A 27004-nucleotide genomic window follows, 5' to 3' on the forward strand; every position below is an offset into this window, starting at 1 on the left:
ATTGTGAAGCACAACTGCCCAAAAATGGCTGGGGGAATTTGCATATCCCCAAAGGGGGGGGGCTCTTTTGCATTTGTGTGCACTCTTGAGTGTACAAAGACCTACTCTGTAAAGGCTGAAAATGAAACTAAAAAACACTAGACAGGTATTTATCTTCTTTGCATAGCAATCTCTACTCAGAAAAGATGTGATGGACCTGGCAGGCAAAATGTATATCCCCAGCTGCAGTGATTCCTTATAATTACAGCTAGGATGATGAATAAGAATCCTTCCTTTTTGAAACAGGAGATAGAGGGGTGGTTGGGTTTAAAAGGGGTAGAATGAATGTAAGAGGAATAAAATGGGAAATACTGTAGGGGAGGAGGGAGGGAGGTTTCATTTCTCTTCCTTATCCTTATGCCTTCACCTTGCTCTGACAAGTCCATCAATGGCTACTAGCCATGAGTGAAGGGAACCTCTCAATTCAGACGCAGTACACCAGTGACACCCAGTCCTCGGAGGAAACATCAAGGGAAGGTCTTGGGCTCTGCATCCTGTTTGATGCCCCTCTCAAGGCAACTCCTTGGACACTGTGTGCAATAGGATGCTGGATGAGTCTGGTCCAGCAGGGCTCCTCTAAAATTCATGGACTGACTGATATGTACATCCTTGATGGCAAGTTTTCAAAAGTGAGAATAGTTACCCCTCATGTTGCACTGTCCATCTAGGTTCTTCAAATACACATTTAACAAAACGGCATGGCAAAATAGTTAAACAGGCAACAACAACTCCTCTCTGCAACTTCACCAAGTGGGTGGTTAGGTTTCGCAGGGAGAACAGGACAATTCACCACTCTGCAACTGATTCCAGGAAATTATCAACAGGGTTCCCACCTCCCAGCAAGGTGCAGGGGGCTCCAATCACAACCTTGAACTGTATCACTAGAGAATCTGCGCATTCCTACTAATAGTAAAGTGGCTGGCTACAACCACAAAAGCAGTGCACCCAGGGTCACCCAAAGACAAGGCTGGGCTTCCAGCACACTGGGGGGGGGGGGAATATGACTTTAAAAAACCCTCCCCTCCAGTTGGCAGCTGAGAATCAGTAGAAGGGCAACAAATGATGGGAAAGGGCTTCTTAAGACAGTTCTGGAGGGGGACTTTCCAAATCCCACTTCCCAGCTGGTGGCTGCTAAAGGACTTCAGCTTGTTAGAAATAGCAGAAGTGAGAACCTTGTGCAGATGTGAGAACCTCAGCTTATATCCTGCAGAGTTTGGAGGCTTCTTTCTCACTAAACTGCCCCAGACCCTTTTTTCCAGAGGACCTGGAACTAAACATAGTTAAATAAATCATGGCTTTGTGTAATGTCTGAACTTTGCCTCTTTTTGTACAGGAAGGAACAGGCATTTTTCCCATAAGCATACCAATCTAATGGAGAGACAGTGACTGACTTTTCACTAATACTGATCTGGGTCTTGGGTGCAAAGTCTTCAGACTGCAGCTCTCACACAATCTTCGATTCTCACATGATTGCCATTCTATCTGTTTTGGCTCTACAGGAACCCATAGTCACTTACCAATGTCCTGGACACAATGAAAAACAAAGCACAAAAATAAAAGCACAGACTAGCCCTCTTTCAACATGACCAACCCCAAAGGGAGCATTAGGGACCCACTTCACCCTCTCCTCCTGGCACAAAAGACAATTCAAAATAACTTGATGGATTCCATCATGAATGCAAAAAAAGTGAGAACTAGAAGATGGTGCTGGCAATTTAGAGGACTGAAGTTCTACTTGATGATCTGACAGCAGTATAAGCCCTGTCGGAAAGGATCTCCAGTTGTACTGTAAATCGACTGACAAACCAATTGAAGTGGGGGGAGCAGTAGCATGCACAGGGGAGACACACAAAAGCATGCACACGCAGACCCACATCAGCCATTGCCTGCTAGTCAATGAGCTTTCTTATCTGCTTAAGCTCTTCACTTGGCTCCTGCCGGACCTCCTTTCATTTTGCCTCTGGGAAAGGTTAACGCTCTTTGGCACTGCCGAAACCTTGAAGCCCCCGCCCTGTTCCTTTTCAAGCTGAATCAGGAGAAGGGAATCTGACCAGCGTCCTGGCTGCCAAGTTTACAAGGCCCAGTGGGGAAGGCCCAGGATTCCATAAATATAACCAAAGCGTGTGTCATCAGCCGCTTTTTTCAGCTCATTTAACATTAACGAGAAGCCAGACTCACCACACTGCATGATATTTACACTGCACCCAACCCACCCTGTTTCCCCAACAATGGCAACACACAATATTAACTGCTCCTCTGGGATTTCTATAGAAGAGTTATCGTAATATGACTGAACCAGACTGGAATCGGGGATATGCATGGGGGGGGGGGGGGGATCATGGTACTGCAGTTAACTGAGTCTTACATCGCTCCAGAAGCTAGAGGTCGGGGCTGAATCGCATTTCTTTCCATTATGGGCATTTGTTCCTTGAAATACAGCTGAAAGTTAAGTCTGTGAAAGACCTCGAATCAATATTCAATTTAATAGCATCTTTTGAACTGCTGATAGCACTAGGCAGGCGTTAGTATCAGACAAACAGTGACCCACCACTAAATCCAGGAGGCGCCTGCATAGGAAGCTTTGCCTACATTCTCGAGCTGAGGACAGAAAGGATTTTCCACCTGCATCTTAGGACTCAGCATGGCACTGAGGGTATCTCAGATGTTTTCAACCTTGCACAGCATACGTATCACATATATGAGGCGTCCAGTTGAATGCAGAGGTCCTTCCGGCAGTTCTTTCACCATTTATCATACACCCTTGCCTCTATGCAAAATGTGGCAGCACGCCTGCTTACTGTGTCACCTGTGTGGGTGCACATTCGGCAAGCGCTACGCCAATTGCACTGGCTACCAGTTGAGTACTGGATCCACTTTAAGGTATTGGTATTAACCTTTAAAGCCCTGCACGGCCTGGGACCAACATACCTGAGGGACTGCCTCTCCCCATATGTGCCCCAGAGAACTTTGTGCTCGGTAAATCAAGATCTGCTGGTGATCCCCGGCCCAAAGGACGTCCGCTTAGCCTTGACCAGGGCCAGGACATTTTTTGCCCTAGCTCCGGCCTGATGGAACATGCCCCAGCCTGAGATCAGAGTCCTGTGGGACTTGTTACCATTCCACAGGGCCTGCAAAACAGAGCTGTTCCGCCAGGCCTATGGCTGAGATGGGAGGTGTCCAATAAAATCTCGGCCTCCCCTGCTGAAGATGAAGCTACCATCTCATGTGGCCCAGGTTAAGAAGTTCGAGAGACTAATGGCGCCAGGTGGAAACCTCTGCATGAGAATAAATAGCACCCTCTGTTTTAACTTATGTTGTTTTAAATTGTTTTAATCGTTATATCTATATTTTATATTGTGTTGTGTTAGTCGACCTAAGCCCGCTTGCGGGGAGGAGAGAATATAAATTTGAATAATAAATAATAAATATTTTTATATAATCTCAGCTGCAATTCTGATCCTGTCCATTCTGTGGCCAAATTACTAGTGTGATGTGTAGGAAAAGAATCACTGACAGCAGATATTAAATCATTGTTTTCGCTGTTCCTGTTCTTGGTGAGTCTCCAAAATCAGTTTTCCAAATCTTGGGAACATAGGCTACTGGTACTGTTTCCCTGAACAGGCAAAAGCTATCCAAGGCACAGAAAGGGCCTTCTCACCACATAAGATTCTTTAACTGGAGATGCTGAACCTGGGACCTTCTGCATCCCACAGTACCACTGAGCTTCCTTCCCAAGGTTAAGGTCAGGAAAGAAAACTGAGATCTTCTGTCATGTTTTGTGTTAGCATGTTGGTTTAGTTCAGACATTACGTGAAGCCATCGTTTGAAACTGTCTGAATGTGGGTGACTCAAGTAACTATGCTTAGCTGGAATCCATCAATCCAGGATCTGAGGCTGATTTATTTAACCACACACTGGATCGGTTCAGCCAACACATGAAACCATGGTCTGTAAAGGCAGGATTCAGTTCAGAGATGATCACACATATCCAAGTTGCCTCAACAAACTCTAATGTCGTTGCCTTCTTTCTTTAACCTAGGAACAAGCCAGAATTAAGCCAGGATGTCCATATATCATGCAAAATCATAGTTTGGGTGGCTAATAAACCAACTGCAAATTATTGTTTCAGATCCTGGTTTGATGGGCCCCTAAATAACTATGCACTAGTGAACTATGCATTCAAAAAGAAATCACGCCAGCCACCATAATTAAACCTTGACTTTGTATGATGTCTGAACTGAGTCTTAATCTAAACTATGGTTCTGTATGATGTGTATAATCCCAGTTTCATTCTGGTTGATGTCCTGCTAGACTACAGAGAGAAAGGCAACTGAACCATCATCTGTCAGAGCAAACCAGGACTTGAGTGATCATCTGAGAGCTGAATCCTGGGTTCACAAATAAGCCATGGTTTTACATTATGTATGAACTGAGCCACTGTGTCCCTGTCTCCCTCTAAATAAATCCATTACTGTTTGTCCTCTGCATCGCCATTTAGCAAAATGCCTAGAACAATGATGATTTGATTATTATTACAGTTTTAACTCAATCTTTCTCCAAAGAACTCAGAGCAGTATATACAGTCCTCCACATTTCCCTCCTGACCTTAGAAGGTACACAAGGTTAAGAAACAAGACATTCAAAATCACATAGTGAGCTTCATGACTAACTGGAGATCTGAGCACCAGTCTAGGCCAATGCTATGTTCCGCCACGCTTGCTTGGCATCCTTTGCTTGCATGAATTATATGACACATTGGAAGACAGGCTACCAAATGCTGAGTGCATGACGGCTGTCGGCGTAACTGATCAGGAATCCAGGACATCACAGTATTAAACTGAAATATATCAGGAAAGCCAAGAAGACCCTGAAGATTTCAGGCCCTCTCTAAGCTCAAAGGACAGTGGGAAGGTGAAAGGCTTAACTGGGAAAAAGAGGAAAGAATGGCAATTTGATGCCTTAACGAAACAGGGAAGAAAGAGCAAGCTAACCAAGGTGGATAGGCACAGCAGCAGGAGATTTGCTTGATGGAAAGCTTTATGGTGGTATGGTGGATGAAGGGAAATGCCATTCCACTAGACCTGGAAGAGCTTAGTGTTGGTTGGGTTGTGCCCCAATACTATTGTGGCTTTGGATAAGCTTTTGGACGGTTCTTGAAACTCAGCCATTTTGAGAAATGATCTTCAACGCAGCCCAAACCTCTAAAAACAAAATCAGATTTCAACATTGTTCCAGTTCACCTGAAGAGCTTCACTCTTAAGTACACACAAATGAATCGCACAGAACTCCAAAGGCTAGGATTTGGGGGTTTTAAAAGGAAAGCCAATTTTGAAGGGCAATTTGGAAAGGGAAGGAGAACCACCCCCCTTCTTCAAATCACTTCTTCCAGAAATTGCTTTCCATACTTAAAAAAAAAAAGGAACGTGAGCCATTAGAGTTCTGTTACATGCATTTACACCGAGGCTGCAAATGTTTAAAGCATTATATTATGCTGGAGAGACTGAAGTTAATGCAACAGGGAACTAGTCTCCAGGACTAACAGCCTAAGCAGGCATGACTAGGAGCCTATTACTAAAGGGGTGGAAATGAGCCTGTTTCTTTAAAGTGTAGTCTCTTGCCACAGTGAACTGACCCACAGCATGGAGACCAATGGTGAAATCCAATAGCACAACAGACTAAGGTCCAAGCTATTAAATTTTGCAAGCATCCTCATCCCCTCATTAAACAGGACTATGCCTGCCATGTCTGATCTCTCCTTTGCCGCCCAAAGTCCTGCACGACAAAACTTTGTGAGGAATTTAACCCCCCTGCAAATCCATTCAATAGTAATCCCAGGAATCTGATCTTGTCAATCACTCCCAGCAGTCTCACAAAACTACAATTCCCAGGGTTCTTGGGGAAACCATGAGAATTCAATGACTTCCAAATTCTGTAGCAAAAGGTATTCCTGGGAGGAACCTAGCACACTCTTTGCTAGCACAGTGCAAAATACTGCAAAACCAACAGGAGCATAACAGTACTGAATTTTGTGTAGTATTGCCACTTGCAACCATTTCTCACAGTTGAGAGTCATTTCACAGATACCAATGTGACCACTTCAAACCGGACTAGCGTCATGGTGAGAAGTATAGGTCTACATGTATTTTAATCACTGCTCAAGAGAAACTTTGGAAATTAAGGTAAATCTGAAGGAAAGGGAAAGAATAAACCAAGAATGAAGAACCAGAAGATACATTGTGGGATCGTGGAAGCAGGGAGGTGTAAGTTTGTGTTTCTTTGTTTCTTTTTGTATTTTCTCATTTTTAAAAGTCATTTTACCCTATTTTTGTTGTTGTAGGTGTTCCCTCTTTTTTTGGTTCTTTGTTTTGGTGGTTTTTTGATGCTTTTGGACACCATTTTATAGCCTTTATAAGCAACTGATGCAAAAATAATGTTTAAAAATGGCACATATTTAATGGGGGGGGGAAATGGCATGAGTAAATGGAAAATGGCACAAAAATTTAAAAGTTACTGATTCAATGCAATGCGATAGACTGTTTTAAAAAGAAGGGGGAACAGCAGAGCTGCAAAATTTGGGAGCATCCCTAGAGACTCTAAGGAGCTCCACATGGAGAATGAAACCCACCCCAGACATCATGATTGCATGCAGCAGGGTTACTGCTGAGAATTCTAGTCTGAGGGTACCTCTCAGGGCCAGGCAAACCTGGGCACCAGAACTGGGGGGGGGGGGGTTGTACCAAAAGACTTAAAGGGCCACAGGGGTCCAAAGTGCAAATCAAAGACTTCTTTTCAGTTTCACAAATAAATCTGTATGCTCATACCTCCCCTCCTGGACCTGTATTACACGTAAATTAAGGCTTATTTACTGGAATCTGAAAGTCTTTCTGATATGCTGACCAAAGGCTTGGATATCTAAAGCAGCGTTATAACCCGTCAGACCACTGGTCCATCAGGCTCAGTATTAGCTATCCTCACTGGCAACAGCACTCCGTCCTCTTCAGAAGATACCATGGATTGAGCATAGGGCTTGCCATGTGGGAAGCAAGTGATCTACCCCTGAGCCGCACCCCCTCTTGATATTGGTTCCTGCTGGCAACTAGACATTTCTGCAAAGCCCAGCTGGAGAAAACCTGCCAGAACCCACTGCTGGTTATTCCACGTTACCTAAAACCCATTCCAATTCCACTTAAGGTGCAACGTCAAAAATCTGGCCCTGTTCCATCTTGGGGGCAACATTCCTCCAATACCTACTTATGGATAACTCCATTCAAAAGCCTAAGCTTATTTAAAAATAATTGCAGTTGTCTTGACTCACTGAGAAATTCTCTTGCACAAACCCCCACAGAAAGGAAGAGAATGTGGGGCTCTAAAGCATTTCGGTGAAGCCCACATAGAAGTCTCAACCATGCATCAGCAGCATAAGTTGACTGGCATTGTTTTTGTTTTAAATAAACCTCTCTGATTTACAAAGAGCAAAACTGGAGCAGTAGGATCCCAGAAACCATTAGGCAGATTGCAAAATCCTGAGTTTTCCTTTTAAAACTCTGAGATTTTGGCTTGGTCAGATTTCAAGATCTCTTTGCAGATCTTTGGGTTACAGTCTAGTCATATCATTCAAGCTTTCCTTAGCCAGGACAGGGAACCTCCTTTGACTAAAAAGTCAATGAAAACAAAAAGAGGAGTATCATAATTCTCAAAAGAAGACGCTTAAAGGGAAGGTAAAGGGGGGGACAAAACTGTCATTCCCAAGAGCAGGCAATCCTGCAAGCTTTGGATTGCTGAGCAGATCCTGGTGGGGAAAGGGCTCTTGGGATGACACATGACCTTTGCAGGCAAGGAAATAAAGGGTGGTAACAAAACAGCATATATATATATCGGCTTTGAGAGCACTAGCACGGAAGGCCCCAGACCCCTTTGACAGGCCTGTGAAGCCTTCTTTGGAAATTTAAAATTAAAGGTCTTTGGCCAATGACCAGGTGCTGTCTGATTGGTTGTTCAATTGCTGAAAGTCAGGTGTTGATTTATTTTTAGCTGCAATGGCAGAGGTCAAACATCAGGCAAAACCATGGTTTATTTTAACGCCGGATAGGTTGTGAAACCAGATTTCGGCTCGCAGATGATCCTGGTTTGTCCCAGAAAATGTTGGATTCATTCCCTTTTCCTCTGCCCTGAAGTATGTGTAAAGGCAGCACAACTGTAGTTAATAGACCAACTTCCAATCGTGATTTTATTTATTTTGGTATTTTGTGTGTGTGCGTGTGCGCACTTGTGTGACTGGAGGTCATGGTGACTTCTGGCGACCCCTAGTGGGGTTAGGACATTTCAGAGAGGTGGCTTGATATTGTCTGCCTCTGTGTCCCAAGCCCTGGTATACCTTCGAGGTCTCCCTTCCAAGTACTTGCCAAGGTCAGCCCTGCTTAGCTTTCAAGATCTGATGAGATTGGGCTTGCCTGGGCTACCCAGGTCAGGGCACAATCATGATTTTAGATCCTTGTTTGACGGACTTAAATTAACTACAATTAGCAGAGTGGCCCGCATTTGGATGATCAGGCTCACCATTGCCAGCTTAATCAAACCACAGTTTTTCATGATGTCTGAATTGAGCCAATGAAAACTATCCTTTGAAATCCTCCTTTCAATTAAAGGCCAGTGGATAAAGCAGGAGGCAAACTCTTGGAGAAGTTTGTCCTTCCCTCTCACTGGTGAACCAGCACTTGCTTCCGCGTGCCTCTGCCAATTTGGAGGCGGGTCAGCATATTTCAGTCTAGCTTTTGCACAACTCGGCCAACTTGGAGGCGAGTCAGCAGACTGCAGTCTTGCTTCAGCATGACTCGGCCAATTTAGAAATTCAGTGACCCACCCACCACCATTCAGGGCCATTCATTCTTCCCTGCTCCACTAGTGCCCCCGTGCGAGCTCAACTAAGCAAGCCAATGCACTAGCACAGGTGCTTTGCCGCCGACCGTTGCTTACCTTTGGTTTTAAAAGCAAAGTTACAGTACTTGCAGACATATGGCCTGACGTCTGTGTGCGTGCGAATGTGTTTCTTCAGCATGCTGGGTTTCTTGCAGCGAATTCCACACTCCTCACATACATACTTCCCTCGTCCACGGCCTCGCACATACACATACTCTTCATTTGATTTGTACCTATGAGCAACAGGGTGTCATGGTAACAAAAACAAAAGATTCCCACCTCAAAAGGAGCAACGCATCCTTGTAAAACAGAACAAAAAAAACACACACAATCCATTGTATTATTCATTGCTAAAGACAAAACCCACTTGGCTAGAAATGTTATTAATTGTTGTCGAGGGATAATTAAGCTGGGGGAAGAGGAGAACACTGAGAGATGTGTACATGGAGCTTATGTATAGATCCCCTGGCTCCTCTATCCATTTCAGCAGAGACCCGATCTTCATATGTACTTCTTATTGTATGCGGCTTAATGAATGCCTCGAATGAATAAGGGAACTCCATACAAACACAGGATTGATATGCCCATTAGAGCAAGGGTGTCAAACATAAGGCCCAGGGGCCGGAACTGGCCCATCCAGGGCTCTTATGCTGCCTGCGAGCAACTAGGGCAAAGGAGGGAACAGGAGACTGCTCGGGGGGGGGAGTGGGTGGAGCCACTCTGATTGTGGCTTCAGCATGGTGGAACAACCTTGTCTGCAACAGTCAATCAGGGTGGGAGTGTCTGCCCAGTGCTGCACCACTGGCTCTCCAGCCCGCCCATATGAATTTCCCTTTCCACCCCCCTCCCAGCACATGGGGACTTGCAGTGAGAATACAACAACTTAGAGCTTACCAGTTGCTGTCCTTTATACAGTTTATATCTCTGGCACCCCGCATTACATTTTATGGCACACGTCGCTCAGTCCAACAATGTGACATTTATGTCAGATCTGGCCCTTGTAACAAATGAGTTTGACACCTCTGCATTAGAGCATGCACAGATCTCTCTAGGATGTGAACTTCAGCTATTTCTGGTTTGCCCTAGCCAATGTCAACTACAACAAGCAAAGACCTCACCCCCAGGGTTAATGTTCAGAATGCTACCTAAACACAACAGAGACAGTGTTCTGGAACCTGTGGTTGAAAATTCAAATGAAAGGGAAGACAGATTCATGCACATTCTAGACAGGATCCTACGACCTGGGATCCTAGAACAGCCTTCTGGTAAACCTTCCTCTGTTGGGAAAAGACATTCTATACTGGAGGAAGTCTATTTCCATCAAAGGAAGACTTCATGGAAAGGAACTGAAGGATCCAAGACTCTCAGAGCAATCCTAAGCAGAGTTATACCCTTCCCAGTACAATTAGGCCAGTTGGCTTCAAAAGTTTCAACTCTGCTTAGGATGGCATTCATGGCTTTTGCCGAAGCCACATAGCTATAGCTCTCGTTTCCCTTAGTACCAAAGCTCCATCCATTCAAACGTTTTATTTCTTTCTTCCAGTTGCTCATGAGTGTTGCTAGCGAAAAAAGAACATTAACTAACTGCTGCCTAAAACATTCCTCTATTCACAACATACTGTTCTTACTGATTTCAAAACACATTCATCTTACAAGGACATTAGGCCAAGGTTTTGAAATGGGAGGGAGGAAAGTGGCTAGCGTGTGAAAGATGACATATATCCTCCGGAAGATGTTTAAATAGTTCCTAACACAAACACAGGGGTGGAGGGAGGGGAAATCCCTGCCAATAAAACTAAAGCGTTCAGAATTACTGGATGAAAAGCACTGGCTAATACAGTTAATAAACTAAGTAGCCTTCAAAACTCCCCCCCTCCCACCATGTCTTAACTTCAAGACATGCTTGGGTAGTGGTGAGGAACCTTCCACATATTGTATTTGCAGTATCTTTCAACCTCCAAACCAAATTTCTCATTTATTCAGGAGTAAAAACGCCCCCAAGGACTTTTTGTTTGTTGATCTGTTCATGGTTGTCATGAAGGGCTGTACTTCTTCAGAGCACTTAAAAATGGCTCCCTAGATCACCGTCTTCTTAATGAACTCCTGGGGTGGAAAATGACCCCCATGGTGAAAATTCATAGCTTGGGGATCTGTTTTCTACCCAAGTTCTGAAAAAAAGGAAGAAAAGAATCACATCTGAATCCAGTAGCCCCTTAGAGACTAACAAGATTATCAGAACAAATCTAGGGTCCAGTGGGGGCACCTTTAAGACCAACAAAGGTTTATTCGAGGTATTGGGGAAAAGTGTGCCTTGCACACGAAAGCTCACGCCTCGAATAGACCTTGGTTGGTCTTAAAGGTGCCCCCCCACTGGACCCTAGATTTGTTCTGCTGCTTCAGACCAACACGGCTGCCCACCTGGAACGAAGATGCTCAGAGTCTGAGCTTCTGAGAGTCAAAGCTCTCGTTGTCAGACACCAGGTGTCTACAGAAGGCAGCTTTGACTCTTGAAAGCTTCTGCCCTGAAGATCTTGTTGGTCTCTAAGGCGCGACTGGACTCAGATCCAACCCTTCTACTGCAGACCACCGCGGCTACCCTCTGAAACTACCCGCATGGGTTAAGTGGGGCTGTACTTTGGCAACATTGTTTACCGCTGCACTAGTGACACAGCCTCCTCTGAGGAAAAGGCACTGGAGCCACTCCTGTCTGAATCCCACCAAAAAGTACAAACGGGACAGCTCATTCATTCCAATAGTGTTTTCAGGCTTAAAGCCTATCCTGGTCAGATTTGGAGAGACCCGTGATCATGTCTTCCACTAATTTTTTAAAGGCAATTAATAGCCGCACAGTGACCGTGAGGCCCCAGTGGAGGGCTGGGCGGTGTGTGTGTATGAACCTCTCTTCCTGGGAATGGTTCTAATGATCAAAACCAACACAAATGCACTGCATTGCTTGCACTGCCATTTGCCCTGGTAAAGGTGTGTGTGTGTGGGGGGGAGACAAGGGATGGTGGGAAAATAAGCACAGTGTCTCCCCCTCATAGACTATCACCCCCATCTGAATCCCCCTGCAGCGTCAACTTACCTTGAAAAAACACTGGATTGGTCCAGTCCCATCCACTTAGACTTTCCCGTCTCTATGAGTTTTATGTTACAAAGGATTAATTTACAAGAGGGTACGAAACGAATGACCACAGCAACAATGTGTTCAGCACGATATATATACCCCGTGGTTTGAAATTCACATCACAGCTGAAGTACAGAATCCCTGCAAAGCGTCAAGAGCTGCTTGGTAAAACCAAGTAAGTGAATTAATTTAGCATCAGCCTGTATCCCACCATCCTGCATCCCACCACACCGGAATTATAACGATATGCTATAAAAACGCGTGCCAGTCCTAAAAGCAAAACGAAATTACTTCATGTATCTTCCAACTAATACATGCTGGCGCAGACACGATAAACCATACACTTGAGCCGCTGAATATAGAAGCCCAATTTACACGCATTAAAAGTTCCTCTAAATCACTCCACGGGGGGGCTATCGCCACATGGGGAGCTGTTAGCAAGAGGAAGCTTGCCATTAGAAATGGGCACATTTTCTTACTGCATCACTCTGTCTCACGGGCACACACGGGCACACACGAACACACAGTATCTCTTCATGTGGCAAAAATGGCTGCAATTAACATGATGTATGTACAGAAATTTAAAGTGGGTGTCTAGAGGGCTGGAAAAAATGATAAACGAGTTCTCGGGTTTAGGTGAGTTTCAATGGGAACCGGGTTTCCCTGCAGCCTTTGCAATCATTAGGCACCTTTTCTGATTTCTTATCAAGAGTGGAACAGATCACCATGGAAAACGGTCCAATCCGATCAGTAAAGGTTGGTAGATCCCAGTTGACCTGAACTGACAAGGTTTTTTCCTACTTTCGTTCTGGCGGGGGGTGGGGGGGAGGAGGAGGTTGGATATATGCCCATCCCTTCACTCGGACTCTCAGAGGGGCTTACAATCCCATCCCCTTTCTCTCCCCACAACAGATACCCTGTGAGGTAGGTGGGGCTAAGAGCTCTGAGAGAGCTGTGACTGGCCCAAGGTCACACCAGCAGCTGCATGTGGAGAAGTGGGGAATCAAACCCAATTCTCCAGATTAGAGTCTGCCACTCTTAACCACTACACCAGACTGGCTCTCTGGAATAAAATTTGTCACATTCCCTCTGACAGATACCTTGTGAGGTAGGTAGGGCTAAGAGCTCTGAGAGAGCTGTGACTGGCCCAAGGTCACACCAGCAGCTGCATGTGGAGAAGTGGGGAATCAAACCCAATTCTCCAGATTAGAGTCTGCCACTCTTAACCACTACACCAGACTGGCTCTCTGGAATAAAATTTGTCACATTCCCTCTGACAAATTTGGGATGACGTTGTCGTCCTCTTTTTTATTCTGCCAACTACCCTGTAAGGTCAGTTAGGCTAATCCAGGTTCCCCTGTCCTACTCTGAGTCACTGGGTTTCCAAACTCTCAGAGTGAACAGTCAAAAACAGAAGGGATAGGCTGTTGTCTACTAGGCTTGATTGTTTTTGCACTTTCGCATCCAGCAAGTTCAACCTGAGACACTGGGCACAGTTGGGTTGTTCTCCTCATCCACCAGGTACTGCTCATGCCTGGCTCCATTCCTGATCTGCAAGGTCTACCAAGCTCTGTCCACATCTCAGGGACTGAGCTTCCAGAGACCTGGCAATCTGACAGCCACGGCTCTGTGATCTGCGTTCGAGCGGGTATGCTCAAGATCAATCAATGCCTGCTAGCTCCCCTTTAACCAAAGCACTTATAAAGAGAGGAAAGGATAGATTCTACCTGCCCCACTTGCACTCATTTCCAATTCAGTGAGTATCCCAATACAAAATCTTGAGAAGCCTATGTGGTAGAAATGTCAAGTTAGCTATGACTAGGTTCAGAGTCTCAAATGTATGCTGGCTTCTATGTGATGAGAATGAATCTGGTTTATCCTCGGGCTTCTGAGTCCCTCCTGGTTCCTGTCCTTGTGCAGAGAGCTGAGACACCTTGGTTTGAAAGAAACCTGCCTTTGGTCCTTTCCGCATTTGCCTGCCACTCTGGATTTTCTCAGTGTTCGAGTCAAGGCAATTTAAGGCCCAATCTACATCTAGCATTCACTCCGTTGTTTTACCAAACCCACACTGGAACAGAAAAAGATGTGGCTCAAAACAACATTCAGATACCCTGGGCCAATGCTGTACTGACTGCAGAGTCACCCCTGAATGGCCATAAAATGGCCAAAAATCTATGCAGACAGTTCCATCAAACTGAGAGATCAAACAAAGTGAAAGATGTGAAAGTGGCATGCAATGCAGAGGGGAATTTCTGTTCCAACGGGTTTGGTAAAACAGTGGAGCAAATGCTAGATGCAGATTGGGCCTAAATCCACAGCATAACAGGATCAAAATAAGCCGGGGCAACAGCAAGCTGAAACCGGACTGACCACTGAAGGGAGGGTATGTAATGCAGAATGGGGGGGGGGGGGGGGGGATAGGAGAAAAAATTGAACTCGATTTCAGTACAGAATTCCTTGGAAGACACTGTGGTAAACATGGATTAAAAGGAAAGTGCAGAAAGGGCCTCTGTTTACAGCATCCAGATTTGGATACTTTGACGAGTAGTGGTTTCTTGACCACAAACCAGGGTTCTAAATTGTAGCTTTCATTCTGGATTAGAACTCCAGTTTGTAGCTGAAATTTATTAAGATGCCAATGATTCTGACACCACCATGTACTACAGTTTTTTTCAAAACAACCTTGGCTCCGGCTCTCTGTACAAGGCCCCTCCATGTGCTGATTAAACTCATGGAGATGGAGCATAAGATGCAGTGGTGCCACCCTCCAGCTCCACATGATCACTAGCTTGTGAGCACAGTGCTTATGCATGGAGGTGCACATGCTTCCTCCCCAAACCCCGCCCTCCCAAGACTCCACCTCCAAAATCTCCAGGAATGTCCCCACCCAGAACTGGTAACCCCAGTTGCCCTGTGGACATACTCAGGCTTCAAATCCTTTGGAAATGTTGGAGTTCCACATAGACTTGGGCCAGGCCCGCACAGTTTGTAACCCATCAAAACAGCTGCTTCAGGTGCTTTCTGAACACTGCCAACCACAAGAAAGGAGCGTGTGTGGGGACACTGCCTCCATACATAGGCGCCATGCTCACACACAGAGGCAAAGGGTGGGGCCAACGTGCTTGTGCTGGCTCTCCTTCTCTGTGTGTTTAGTCAACACGGGTGCGCACAGGGTTTCCATATATGAGGAGGGAAGCCACAAGGAGTGAAAGAGTTGGATCATAAACCAGATCCATCCTCCTCATGACCATTCCACATGGGTAATAGCCATACCGAGTGATGGTTTACGAAGGTGAACCATTGCCACGCATGTTCCAGGACATTTGCTTTGAACAACGCACAAGGCCCCTGCTCGATGTTCAGTAATTCCCGTCTTCACTCACACATGCCCTGTATCACACTGAACAACTTACAGTGGCCTCTTGTACTTGTGTTATCCTTAATTACTCTCCAACAGGGACTCTTTAGTGAGGCGTTCCTTTGTATCCCAGAGCCCTGTGTCGGCTGGCTTAGCTGTTATCAGCAGACAACATCTCCTGCAGTCTGGCAGAGGCAGTAACCCAAGACTTACTGGAAAGGGGGGGGGGAAGCTGCTGCTCCTCCAGAACATTCATTCTGTGGGCAGAAAGGTCTCATGGGAAGTGGGAAGGGGTGAATGTGTGGGTCTAAACAGTCAACAAAGCATACCGTAGATTTGGCTGCAGAAAAGAAGAAGGGGGCCCAAAAGCACCCCCCCAATTACTTTGTGTGTATAAGGATACTTTTAAAAAAATATCTGTGATATTGGTGGTGCTCAGTGTCTTCACCAAGAGAGTTCTCCCACAGTGGCACCCCAAGCGTAGTTACACCCTTCCAAGTCCACTGAAGCCACTGGGTTTCAAAGGGTGTAACTGTGCTTGTAGCAGCCCAAATTAGTCCAGACTAGCCTGATCTTGTCAGAGCTTGAACGCCAAGTGGGATTGGTCTTTGGATGGGAGACCACCAAGGAAGGCCAGAGTTGCTATGCAGAGGAAAGCAATGGCAAGCCACCCCTGCTCATTTCTTGCCTTAAAACCCCCATGAGGAGTCACCATGAGTCAATTGCGACTTGATGGCACACTTGACCGTTAACTGTTCTTTGGATGACACTGCCAATCAAGCTGCTAAAAGAAAGGTGAGCTCAGTCTGGTGTAGTGGTTAAGAGCGGGGGACTCTATCACAAGTTTTTTGTTCAGAGAAGAAACCACTTCATATATAAATGTCCAGATGAATAAACAGATATATAAAACCATCATCTATGGCACTGGGAAGCTACAGTGAAATTAACAGCTACCTTCAAGTCTTTGGCACCAAACATGGCCATGATTTTATCCTTCACAGCGAAACAGAATCAGAGTGTTGTTTTTTTAATGCAGAAGGTCAAATCACAATTTTGGATTTTATTTATTTTATTTCATTTATACCCCGCCCTCCCCGCACGCGGGCTCAGGGCAGCTTACATTGGCACAGCAGTGCAATAAAATACAACAGGATTAAAACAATTAAGGCACCCAAAGTGCGATAAAACTAAACAGGTTAACCACTTAAAACATAATTCATTTACAGGATACATCGGCGATTAAAATACTCGCTCATTATAGTATATCATAGTGAGTTCAGAAAAAGAGGAGGGAATGCCATGGGCCAGGCTGTTCTAGGTGGCTAATCAGCTCATCCCTGTGCTGTAGAACCGGGTTCGATTCCCCCACTCCTCCACTTGAAGCCCGCTGGGTGAGCTTGGGTCAGGCATAGTACCCTCACCCCCCCCTCAAGATGCTAAAAGAGAGGGGGCAAAGATTTAAGAGGAGGGGAAAGAGATATACATCTACCTGGTTAGCTAAAAATAACAAAAGTGATCTAATAAAATTATTTCAGATCTCTAATGGCAGTTTGAGGGTCCATAAAGATTTGAGGGAACATTACTTTGATCTTTTTTACAATTTGTTACATTATGCCTAGAGTGTTAGAGAGTCAGACCAGGGCCTGAGAAACCCAGGTTTGAATCCCCGCCTGCCATGGAAGCTCACTGGGTGACCTCATAATTCATTTACAGGATACATCGGCGATTAAAATACTCGCTCATTATAGTATATCATAGTGAGTTCAGAAAAAGAGGAGGGAATGCCATGGGCCAGGCTGTTCTAGGTGGCTAATCAGCTCATCCCTGTGGAACTGCTCTGCAGTGCACGCTGGTGCTAATAGTGGCGGCGGCGGCTCCTACTCAAAAGCCTGGCAGAAGAGCTCCGTATTGCAGGCCCTGCGGAACTGTAAAAGGTCCCGCAGGGCCCTGATCTCCTCCGGGAGCTCATTCCACCAGGTAGGAGCCGCCACCGAAAAGGACCTGGCCCTTGTGGCAGTAAGCCTGGCCTCTTTAGGGCCCGGGGTCACTAGGTGGTGTTGTGACCCCGACTGAAGTGCTCTTTGGGGCCTGTATGGGGAAAGGCGGTCCCTCAGGTATGGCGGACCCTGGCCATGTAGGGCTTTAAAGGTAAGCACCAGCACTTTGAAGCGAATCTGGAACGCTATAGGCAGCCAGTGCAGCGCTTTCAGTACAGGCTAGATGTGATCCCATTTAGGGGCCCCCACAACCAGCCTGGCCACCGCATTCTGCACCAGCTGCAGCCTCTGAATTTGCGACAAAGGCAGCCCCATGTAGAGAGCATTACAGTAGTCTAGCCTCGAGGTGACCGTCGCATGGATCACTGTGGCCAGATCATCACGGCTAAGGAAGGGGACCAACTGCCGCACCAGCCGTAGATGATAGAAGGCTGCTTTGGCAGTGGCTGCCACCTGGGCCTCCATCGTTAAGGAGCACTCCCAAACTCCTAACGTCCAAAGCTGGAACCAAAGGTGCCCCATCGAAGGCCGGGAGTGGGAGCCCCAATCCCATGCCACCCCGACCCAGGCACAGGACCTCCATCTTCCCCGGGTTCAGCTTCAGCCAACTCAGCCTGAGCCACCCAGCCACAGCCTGTAAAGGCCAGTGAAGATCTTCTGAATCGGAGTCTGACTGGCCGCCCAACATCAGATAGAGATGGGTGTCATCGCCATATTGATGACACCCAAGCCCATACCTCCAGACAATCTGGGCGAGGGGGCGCATATATATGTTAAATAGCATCGGGGAGAGCACTATAGAGATGTCTACAAAATGACATTTTAAGCCCTCCAGGGTACAAAGCGTTCTGGCATTGGCCTCCCTGGGTGAGCCTGTGTTCCCTTCTTGAAGTGGAAGCAACGCCAAAGACAGCTTAGAAAGCCGCTCACATCCTCACCAGCTGATCACTCGCTGGAATAAACAGGAACAGATTTTAAGACACAACAAGGAAACCTCTTCCAATAAGGGCTGCTTGGAAACAACAGCATTTTACGCTGACAGCATTCATGAGACTTCCCCCCAGATAGGAGGTGACTAGCGTCCTCCTTCTTCCTGCGGGTTTGCTCCGTCAAGGCAGAGAACCAGCCTCTTTTGTGCCCTTTCCTGTGCCAACAAAGATTTCTGCCAGAAAGACTTGGCACAGCTGGGATCGACTGGGTGTGTGCCAGCAACACTTGGAAAAGTCGACAGACAGACATGACATGGAGAAAGGAGAGCACAGTTTGGAAGCAGATCAGTCCTTTATCATTCCAGCAGCTCTGTTATAACTGGAGACATGGGGCGCATTCGCAACACCACTGGAGGCAATTGGATACTGCATGTCGTAGGCTAAGATGGTATGCAAATACAGGATGTTGTGTAGACCCAGTGAAGTACTTGTGGGGTTTCGAGAAGAGGCAGGCATGAGAAAAATCAAACGAGTCTTTTATCCATCCTGGAAGTCAAAGCATATGGTTTGCAGGCAGAAGTGGTCTTAGTGGTTCGGGGTCCCTAGGCAAATGTCCAGGATGGAGCCCCAGAATCACTGCCAGCCCCGCTAAACCCCTGCTGGGGCCAAGCCAGGTGGCCCATGTGAGGTGGAAGGGAGCCATCCTTGCAACCAGACGCCAGCTACTTGAGCCTCAGATGGGGCAGATACAATGACAACAGTAGTCTGTTCTTATTTCCTCCCTCCTTTTGGGGGGCTGGCCCTGGGGTAAACAGCCCCAACACAGAGCCCAAGTCAGCTGCCCCTGTAGCCCATTGGCTGAGGCCACCCCTCTTCTCAAGAGACCGCTCAGCCAAATACTGGCCAGCCCCAGATCTGTTGAGCTCCATCAAGCTTGCTGCTGTGGTATGGAGTTACAAAGGATGATGCAGTTACGGAAGAGTTAATGTTTGCAGTGGGAGCCAATTGCCTCTTGGTGGTGTCTGGGAAGAAGAAGTTGTGGTTGTTGTTAAGACGGTTGCCGGAATCGTTGCAGTCAGGCCCATGTTGTATTCTTGTAAATAAAACCTGATGAGTTCCTTCCCAAGCAGCTGGGATCAATTCTTTGTGGGACCCGGAGGAGCTTCCAAAGGTCCCATTGCAACAGCTGTGTCATGCGCTTTCCAGCTGTACCCTTGGACACGCTTGGCCCCGTCGTTCGTGAAATGGGTGCCCACGTAGAATGATGAGCACATTTTGTCCAGGAATGGGGAGACCCTTCATCTCTTCCTGGTGGCTGCAGCAGCGGGTGGGGTGGGGACACTGCCCGTTTGAGGCTGGTTTGAGCAGCTGCCACGGAGGAGCCCCCCCCTTCAAAGAGCCACGGCACCTACTTGGCAACTTCTTGGGGCAACTCACTGGGAGGGCAAAGTTGCGTTGACAGCAGATGGTCTGTCTCCCAACCTCTTGTGAGAAGACACACACTCACTAGAAATGAGAGCAACTGGAGAGCATGTGCAGCTTGCCGCACTGTCTTCAAAAGAGCCAGGGGGGGGGGGGGGGAAAATGCTATTCCTGGCTACTCACTGAGAAGGAGGGCAGCCTGATACAAGGAAGTGCTTTGTGACCCTCTTAAACTGAGACTAAGGATGCTGGTTCAGGGACACGGGGGGAGGGGCGGGATTAAGCCTGATAGAGGGGCTGGGATGCCAACTCCGTCCCCCATATTTCTTTGAAGGAGGAGGCCACTGGGAGAAGACTTTATTCTTACTTAAGACAGCTGCATGTATGCCAGAAGACTACACGATGCAGCATTGACTGCTGAGGTTAGGTTTTACTTGGGGCAATCACTTTGTTTTATTGCTTTATATTATAAGCAACCCGGAACAGTTTCTGGAGAGGTGAGGGATACGTTTTCTAAATAAATAAAAAAATAAATAAAAAGAAACCAACTCTTAGTCTTGAAGCTCATTGGTTGGTCCAGGGTAAATCACTGACCCTCTGGCTAAGGGAAGCCCTGAACTCTTGAAGCTAACAGAAAGAGCGGGTATGATCAGGAAATCTAATAAGACCGGATTTCTTATTCAAGATCACTTCTTCAGACAGCTGATTGGATTAAATCACATAGCAGGAGATTTCCACTGTGAGAGCCAGTTTGGTGTAGTGGTTAAGAGTGTGGACTCTAATCTGGGAGAACCGGGTTTGATTCCCCACTCCGCCACATGCGGCTGCTGGCGTGACTTTGTGTCAATTACAAATTATTTCAGAGCTGTTCACTCAAGGGCAGCTCTCTCAGAGCTCTCTCAGCTCTACCTACCTCACAGGGTATCTGTTGTGGGGAGAGGAAGGGGGAAAGGGATTGTAAGCTCCTCTGAGACTCCTTTGGGTAGTGAAAGGTGGGGTACAAATCCAATCTCTTCTTCTTCTTTTTTGTCATTTGACTGAGTCTGAATCTGAGGATTCCGTGGGCCAGGAGGGCTTCTCTGAGCCTGAGGTCTCCGAATCAAGCCCGGCACACAGAGCCTAGACAAGTGTACTTAGAGAATCTCATAGCGTAAGCTATGGAAGAAATAGGGTGGCTTTATACCCAGGACAGTGCAGCAGGGATTTCATTTGTTCCAGTCAAATAAACATGAATAAAAATTAAAAGTCATCAGATAAACAGGAACTAAGTAGACAATTCAACCTCAGTACAGAAAAAAAGAGAGGCTACAGCTGGACACCTCCTGGCATTGCCTTTAATGCCAGCTTGTGCCTCAGGCAATATTTATATTTTATCCCGCCCCCCCCCCCCCAGTACGGAGCCAAAGATGCTTAAAACAGTGATCTCCCCTCCTCCATGTTATTCTCATAGCAAGAACTCCATGAAGTAGGTTATGCTAACAGAGAGCCCAAGGTCACCCAGCAAGCTTCCATGGCAGAGAGCGAATTTGAACCTGGGTCTCCCAGACCCTAGTCCCGACACTCTAAACGTTACACCATACTGGGTCTCAGCACCCTGCTGCTTTTCATGTTCATCACTCAATGTCACCCCTCTCTTTCCGTTTGCTGATCTGTCCCTATAAGGACTAAACCATGTCACTTCCATTGGGGAGGGGAATAAAACTGGAGAAGCTGAAAATGTGTCCAGCCCATAACAATAAAATTTAGCAACCATTTAACATTATAAACAGTACATGGTCCACCGCTTCGCCAAATGCCTGCTGCCCCATTTCCTGTTGGAGGAGGTCCTTCCCCCCCATCTCCTGTCAGCCTTCCTCCCTGTTTGCAGCCAATTAACACGTGCTCAGGTTAACGTAAAGCATGCCCACTGTGATTCTGTTTTTAACTTCTTGATTTTATTGCTGCAGAATTTCTTTCAAAGAAACTAAAACATTTGCCATCTACTGCGTAATGGGGGAAAATGCAATAAAAAAGACCATGGAATATTAAATGCATGTGGAGAAATTTAAGTTTTCTGTTCTCTCGTCATACCACCCTTCCTTCAAGGTGGTGTACATCATTCTCTCCCTCCTCCATTTTATCTTCACAACAGCCTTACGAGGCAGGCTAGGCTGTGAGACAGTGACCGGACCAAAGTCTCACAAGGGGCTTCGTGGCCCAGTAGAAATTTCACCTTGGGTCTAGTCTTCATTTCCCCATAAGTGGAAAATCAAATGCAATAAATTTCACACCAACCCTAACAGAAAGAGACAGAAATGGAACTGGAGGAGGAGGAAATTGGCCTCTTATTCCTACTGCCAGGTGGGATCAGTCTAGCATTTCAGTTCACTTATTCCAGCAGTTCACTCAAAAGCTAATGGGTTGTAAATTATGCCCTCTTGCCTTTTTCTTAATGAGAAACAGGTGGATTTTCAGATACTGAAAATGCAAACCTAACTTTCCCAGCAGAATCCGCAATCCTCAAAAGGTTGTTCTCCAGCCCAGATTGGAGCAGGTTGTCTTCATGCAGATGGAGGAAGACCTCTGGGGCTATGGAATTTTGCCGGGCTCCAAGATGCCATGCCACACCCCTGTGCAAGATCAGAGCCACAAACTGCAGGGAAACTGACAAAAGGGGAACGAAATCCCTCGCAGAACTTTCGCACACAAACGCTGAGTGAGCATGGAAAAACAAAAACAAAAAAACGATTCCCAGGTCAGCAATGGAAAATGCCTTTGGGCCTGGACCACTTCCTCCCTTGAGGTTTGCATTGGGACCGTGAAACTCGCACTTGGAAGTTTTCCCAGTGAGCCACGGGGGGTGGGGGAGAGAATAATTTCCAAACTATCACAAAAGAAGAAATGGCTCCCTGCCGGGGATATTCAGCACAGGATCACGGCTGCCTACACAATTCAAACTGTACTAAGAAACAGGCTGATGGAAGCTGCCTCGTCTCCTTAGGGGCTGGGTTCAAAGAGAGAAATCCAAGGAGTTGTGAGCAGAGGTCCTCCTGCACAACAGGGCTTTTTCAGCCCCTTGGCACTGACGGAAAAGCGTCTTCTGAGGGTTGGGTGACAATGGCTTGATGTAGACATCATGCAGAATTATCCTCTAATTAAACCAACTATGGTTAGCATGGCCTGACCTTGCTAGCCCAGGCTAGCTCAAATCTCATCAGATCCAGGAAGCTAAGCAGGGTCGGCCCTGGTCAGTACTTGGACAGGAGACCACCGAGGAAGTCCATGTTCACTATACAGAAGTAGGCAATGGCAAACCACCTCCGGTCGTCTCTCATCTTGAAAACACTATGGAGTTGCCCGTGGTTTGCTGGCACGTCCCACCACCGTGGTTAGTGTGATTGCCTCGATGCAAATAGGTTCAGGTGGGGTAGCCATGTTGGTCTGAAGCCGTAGAACAAAATTTGAGTCCAGTGGCACCTTTAAGACCAAAAGAGTTTGATTCAATGTATGAGCTTCCATATGCACGCACGCTCACTCAGATGCAGTACAATGCAAGTTGCTGTGCCAACTGGTTTATCAGCAACAGATATTGTAGGATTGGTGAAGACAGGTTGTTCCAAGCCATTGTGGTTTTGGCGATTACAGCTGAAGGTGGGGATAAGCTGGCAGAAGCTCTCTGGTTGTGGAGCCAGAAATGCCTTCTGCAAGCAGCAGGGGCTTTTTGGATCCAAGCCTGCCATTGTGACATGTATTACCTTCCAAATGCTTCAGACACAACTCTCTCACAAATATTGCGATGGTTGCTATTCACCCTTTTTTCCAGCGGGGTCAAGGAAAAGCAAACACCATAGAGAGATGTAGCAATAAGGGCAGGATTTTGTACACTGATTGACAAGAAGTTTGCTTGGCATCAAAAGCTTAAATGAGGTGGCCTTTACCTCCCTTCCCCACTGAACAGAAATGAAGGAAAGAAACCCACGAAAAATGGAGGTGTGAAATGGCACACAATATCTCAGTAAGCTCTCACCGCTGGCCTATTGGGGCAGTGCAAACTGGTGAAGAATCACCACAGCTGGGGCGTGGATGCGCCAAAGAACCATATTCACATTCGAAAAGGTGTCCCAGTTAGGAATATCTTCCATAGAGAAAGAGCATGCAGTTTTTCTACTGAGATCCCTTCTGCCTTACACCGAGTCAGATCCCTGATCTATCAAGGGCAGTATCATCTACTCTGGCAGGCAGAAGGGATCCAGGGTCTCAAGCTGAGGTCTTTCCCGTCACTTACTACCCAATCATATAACTGGAGATGCCAGGGACTTCCTCTAAATGCACATATGAGCCTGCCTTATACCAAGTCAGACCATTGGTTGGTCAAGGTCAGCGTAGCCTATACTACCTGGTTGCGTGCTCTCCAGGATTTCTGGCAGACGTCTTTCACACCACCCACTACCTGATCTTTTGAGCTGGAGATGCCAGGGATTGAACCTGGGACCTTCTGCATGCAAGGCACATGCTCTTCCATTGAGCCACAGCCCCTCCCTGCTCACTAACAGCAGTCTTGGTGGTTTGTCATGTTCTCTGGAGGGAATTTGCCTCGACAGAACCATCTGGAGTCTACGCAGAAGCCATATGAAGGCAGCCGCTAGATCTGCAGTTCCAGATGTGACCCTTCACGTCAACACTTCCCCACTATCTCTCCAGTGACATAGGCCCACAGAGGCTACTTACGCAAGACCAATGAGCGGCTATTTGCTTGTGACATATCACAAAATCACAACTTTCTGTGTTTACCAGGGAGAAAAAGAAATCTGCAGACAGACGGTAATGTCTTATCATTTCAGCAAGACTAGCAGGCCGAGGTTTCCACAGCTGATGTCTTTCCCCCCAGACATATGTGAGCCCTTGGCCGCTTGCGGGGAGGGCGGGGTAAAAATACTTAAATAAATAAATAAATAATAAATATAATATAAAATGAGCTAATGGCTCCGAGAACTTATAAAAGACAAAATTGATGTTTCAAGTGAACATCCTTTGTGCTTTCTTGGCCGGGCAGCAGCACTGGAAGCCACGCTAACACTGTCTCCCGATGCAACTTAATACGACCTCCTTGGTGCGTTAATACTAAATCTGTCCTATTTCAGGAAAAGAAACCTTTCCCCATTATGCATGTTGGCAACTCCTATCATAACCCCTCAGAACCACAGAGATAAAATTTCTGCCAAAGTCCTACAAAGCGGGAGGGGAGGATTAAAGCTCGGCAGGAGGGGATGCCGAGCCCTTCTTTCCCGATCACCTCCCCCCCCCACCTATTATTGTCTTGGTGGGACTGCAAAACCAGAAGCAACACCTAGCAAAGGGAGGGGGAATTTATGTGGGTTTGTGTGTGCGTGTGTGTGTTTGTGAAACTGAGCTGATGCTGCACTGAAAATCCCCATACCCCTGCCTGAAGTCAATCTGGCAAGCCCTTAATTTGATACCTCTGGTGCTGGAGGGAGGGGGGTGCATTCTGGGCGATTCCTGGCACAATGCTGGATGGGGCTGCAAGGCCAGAAGTTCTCCCCCTCCCAATTCATGCAACTGCATTCCCTGAGCATGTCTGTCAAGTCACAATCGACTCATAGTGACCCCAGCAAGGGGATTTCAAGGAGGAGGAGGAGGAGATTGGATTTATACCTAACCCTTCACTCAGAGTCTCAGAGCAGTTTACAATCTCCTTCCCTTCCTCTCCTCACAACAGGTGGGGCTGAGAGAGCTCTGAGAGAACTGCTATTGAGAGAACAGCTCTGAGAGAACTGTGACTGACCCAAAGTCACCCAGCAGCTGCATGCAGAGGAGTGGAGAATCAAACCCGCTTCTCCAGATTAAAATCCGTCACTCTTAACTGCTACACCACTGGCTCTCGGGGCACATGAGAAGCAGAGGTAGCTTGCTATTGCCTTCCTCGGTGGCCTTCCATCAAGATACCTCTTTCAGCTACCCGGACCTAATCAAGCCTCAAAATTCAAGGTGGATTACATATGTAAGTGCCATCAAGTCACAACTGATTTATGGCAACCCCCGCAAGGGGCTTTCAAGGCAAATGAGAAGCCAAGGTGATCTGCCGTTGCCTTCCCCTGCCCAGTCTTCCTTGGTGTCTCCTATCCAAGTATATCGACCTTGCTTAGCTTCCAAGATCTGACAGGATCAGGCTATACCATGCCATCTTCCTGCTCAGTAATCCACCTGTTTTCCAGAGAAGAATCCCTTGATCCAGGATCTGATTCACACACCCACTGAGAAACACGAACAGTCCCAGCATACATTTCCACGTGACGCCTCTAAAAAGCCAATTGGTGAGTACAAATTGTTACAAAAGAAGCAGCCCGTAGAAGCAAGAAATCTCTCTTGGCTCCTACAAGAGAAGGATGTGAAACTGATAAGATAGATGAAAGGGTGAAACCGCTCGGCTCCCTACAAACCTGAAAAGGACATCGTTCCAGTCACCAGATAGTTTATTCCAATAAGGAAGTCAAGAAATCCACAAACCTTGAGAACCACCTCCACCCCCTGCTGGTTTCATGAGCTGATGGACAACATCTGCAAACTTTGGACAGCCGGCTACTGCTTTGCTCACCAAAGAGATAGCGACATGCAACCAGTTCACTCTTATGAAAGCCAGAGGGAGAGAAAGACAGCCAAGGGACACCCACAGACACCAACCTTGTTAACAAATGGGGTCATTCATGGGCTATGTAACTCAAAAGGTTCCAAACATTTATCTAGGCAACAGGAAGACTGGCTGGTAAAAGGAGAGTCTGCAAGGGGGTGATCCCCACCAGACTGAAGACAGGGCTCCAATCGGGATGGAGCCAGGGGCTGCATGGGAATACTCTTTCACACACACCCCATGGGACTTTCTACCCCCTCCCCAGAAACCAGAATTCTAATTTGTGATGGTTTCCATTTAGAGGACGGGGCCTAAATGAGGAAAATGGGTGGCTGGGCCAGGACCCGCCTTGGCCAAGCCTCAACTTGGGAGGACGACTCCTTGGAGGAGGAGGAGGAGGAAGACTTCTCAAATTGTGAGAAGCCCCCACCCCCATTTACCCCAGTGCCTCCAGGGCAAGACTCCTCTCTTCTTTATCACAGTGGGCTCCTGTTCGAATGCTGGTAGACCTGTATACTCCAGCACCCACTGAGTCTCCCCCAGCATCAATGAAGGTGGAGAGCAAGAGCTGAAGGCTGGGCCAGGTTGCAC

The 27004-nt window shown here is 46.9% G+C and overlaps 1 protein-coding gene and 1 non-coding gene across 2 annotated transcripts in view; both read right to left on the reverse strand.

Annotated features, from left to right (window-relative positions):
- Positions 1–27004, reverse strand: part of HIVEP3 (human immunodeficiency virus type I enhancer binding protein 3) — a 70213-nt gene that overhangs the window by 21748 nt on the left and 21461 nt on the right. Inside the window, exon 3 of the mRNA XM_015411686.1 lies at positions 9013–9188. Coding sequence (XP_015267172.1) covers positions 9013–9188 — 176 coding nt within the window. The remainder of the gene's footprint in view (positions 1–9012; positions 9189–27004) is intronic.
- On the reverse strand, positions 24232–24303 carry TRNAA-UGC. Its single transcript has one exon. It is a non-coding gene; the product is annotated as a tRNA-Ala (tRNA).

The sequence above is a fragment of the Gekko japonicus genome, unplaced genomic scaffold (genome assembly GCF_001447785.1).
Source record: "Gekko japonicus isolate JY-2015 unplaced genomic scaffold, Gekko_japonicus_V1.1 scaffold112, whole genome shotgun sequence".
Taxonomy (NCBI): domain Eukaryota; kingdom Metazoa; phylum Chordata; class Lepidosauria; order Squamata; family Gekkonidae; genus Gekko; species Gekko japonicus.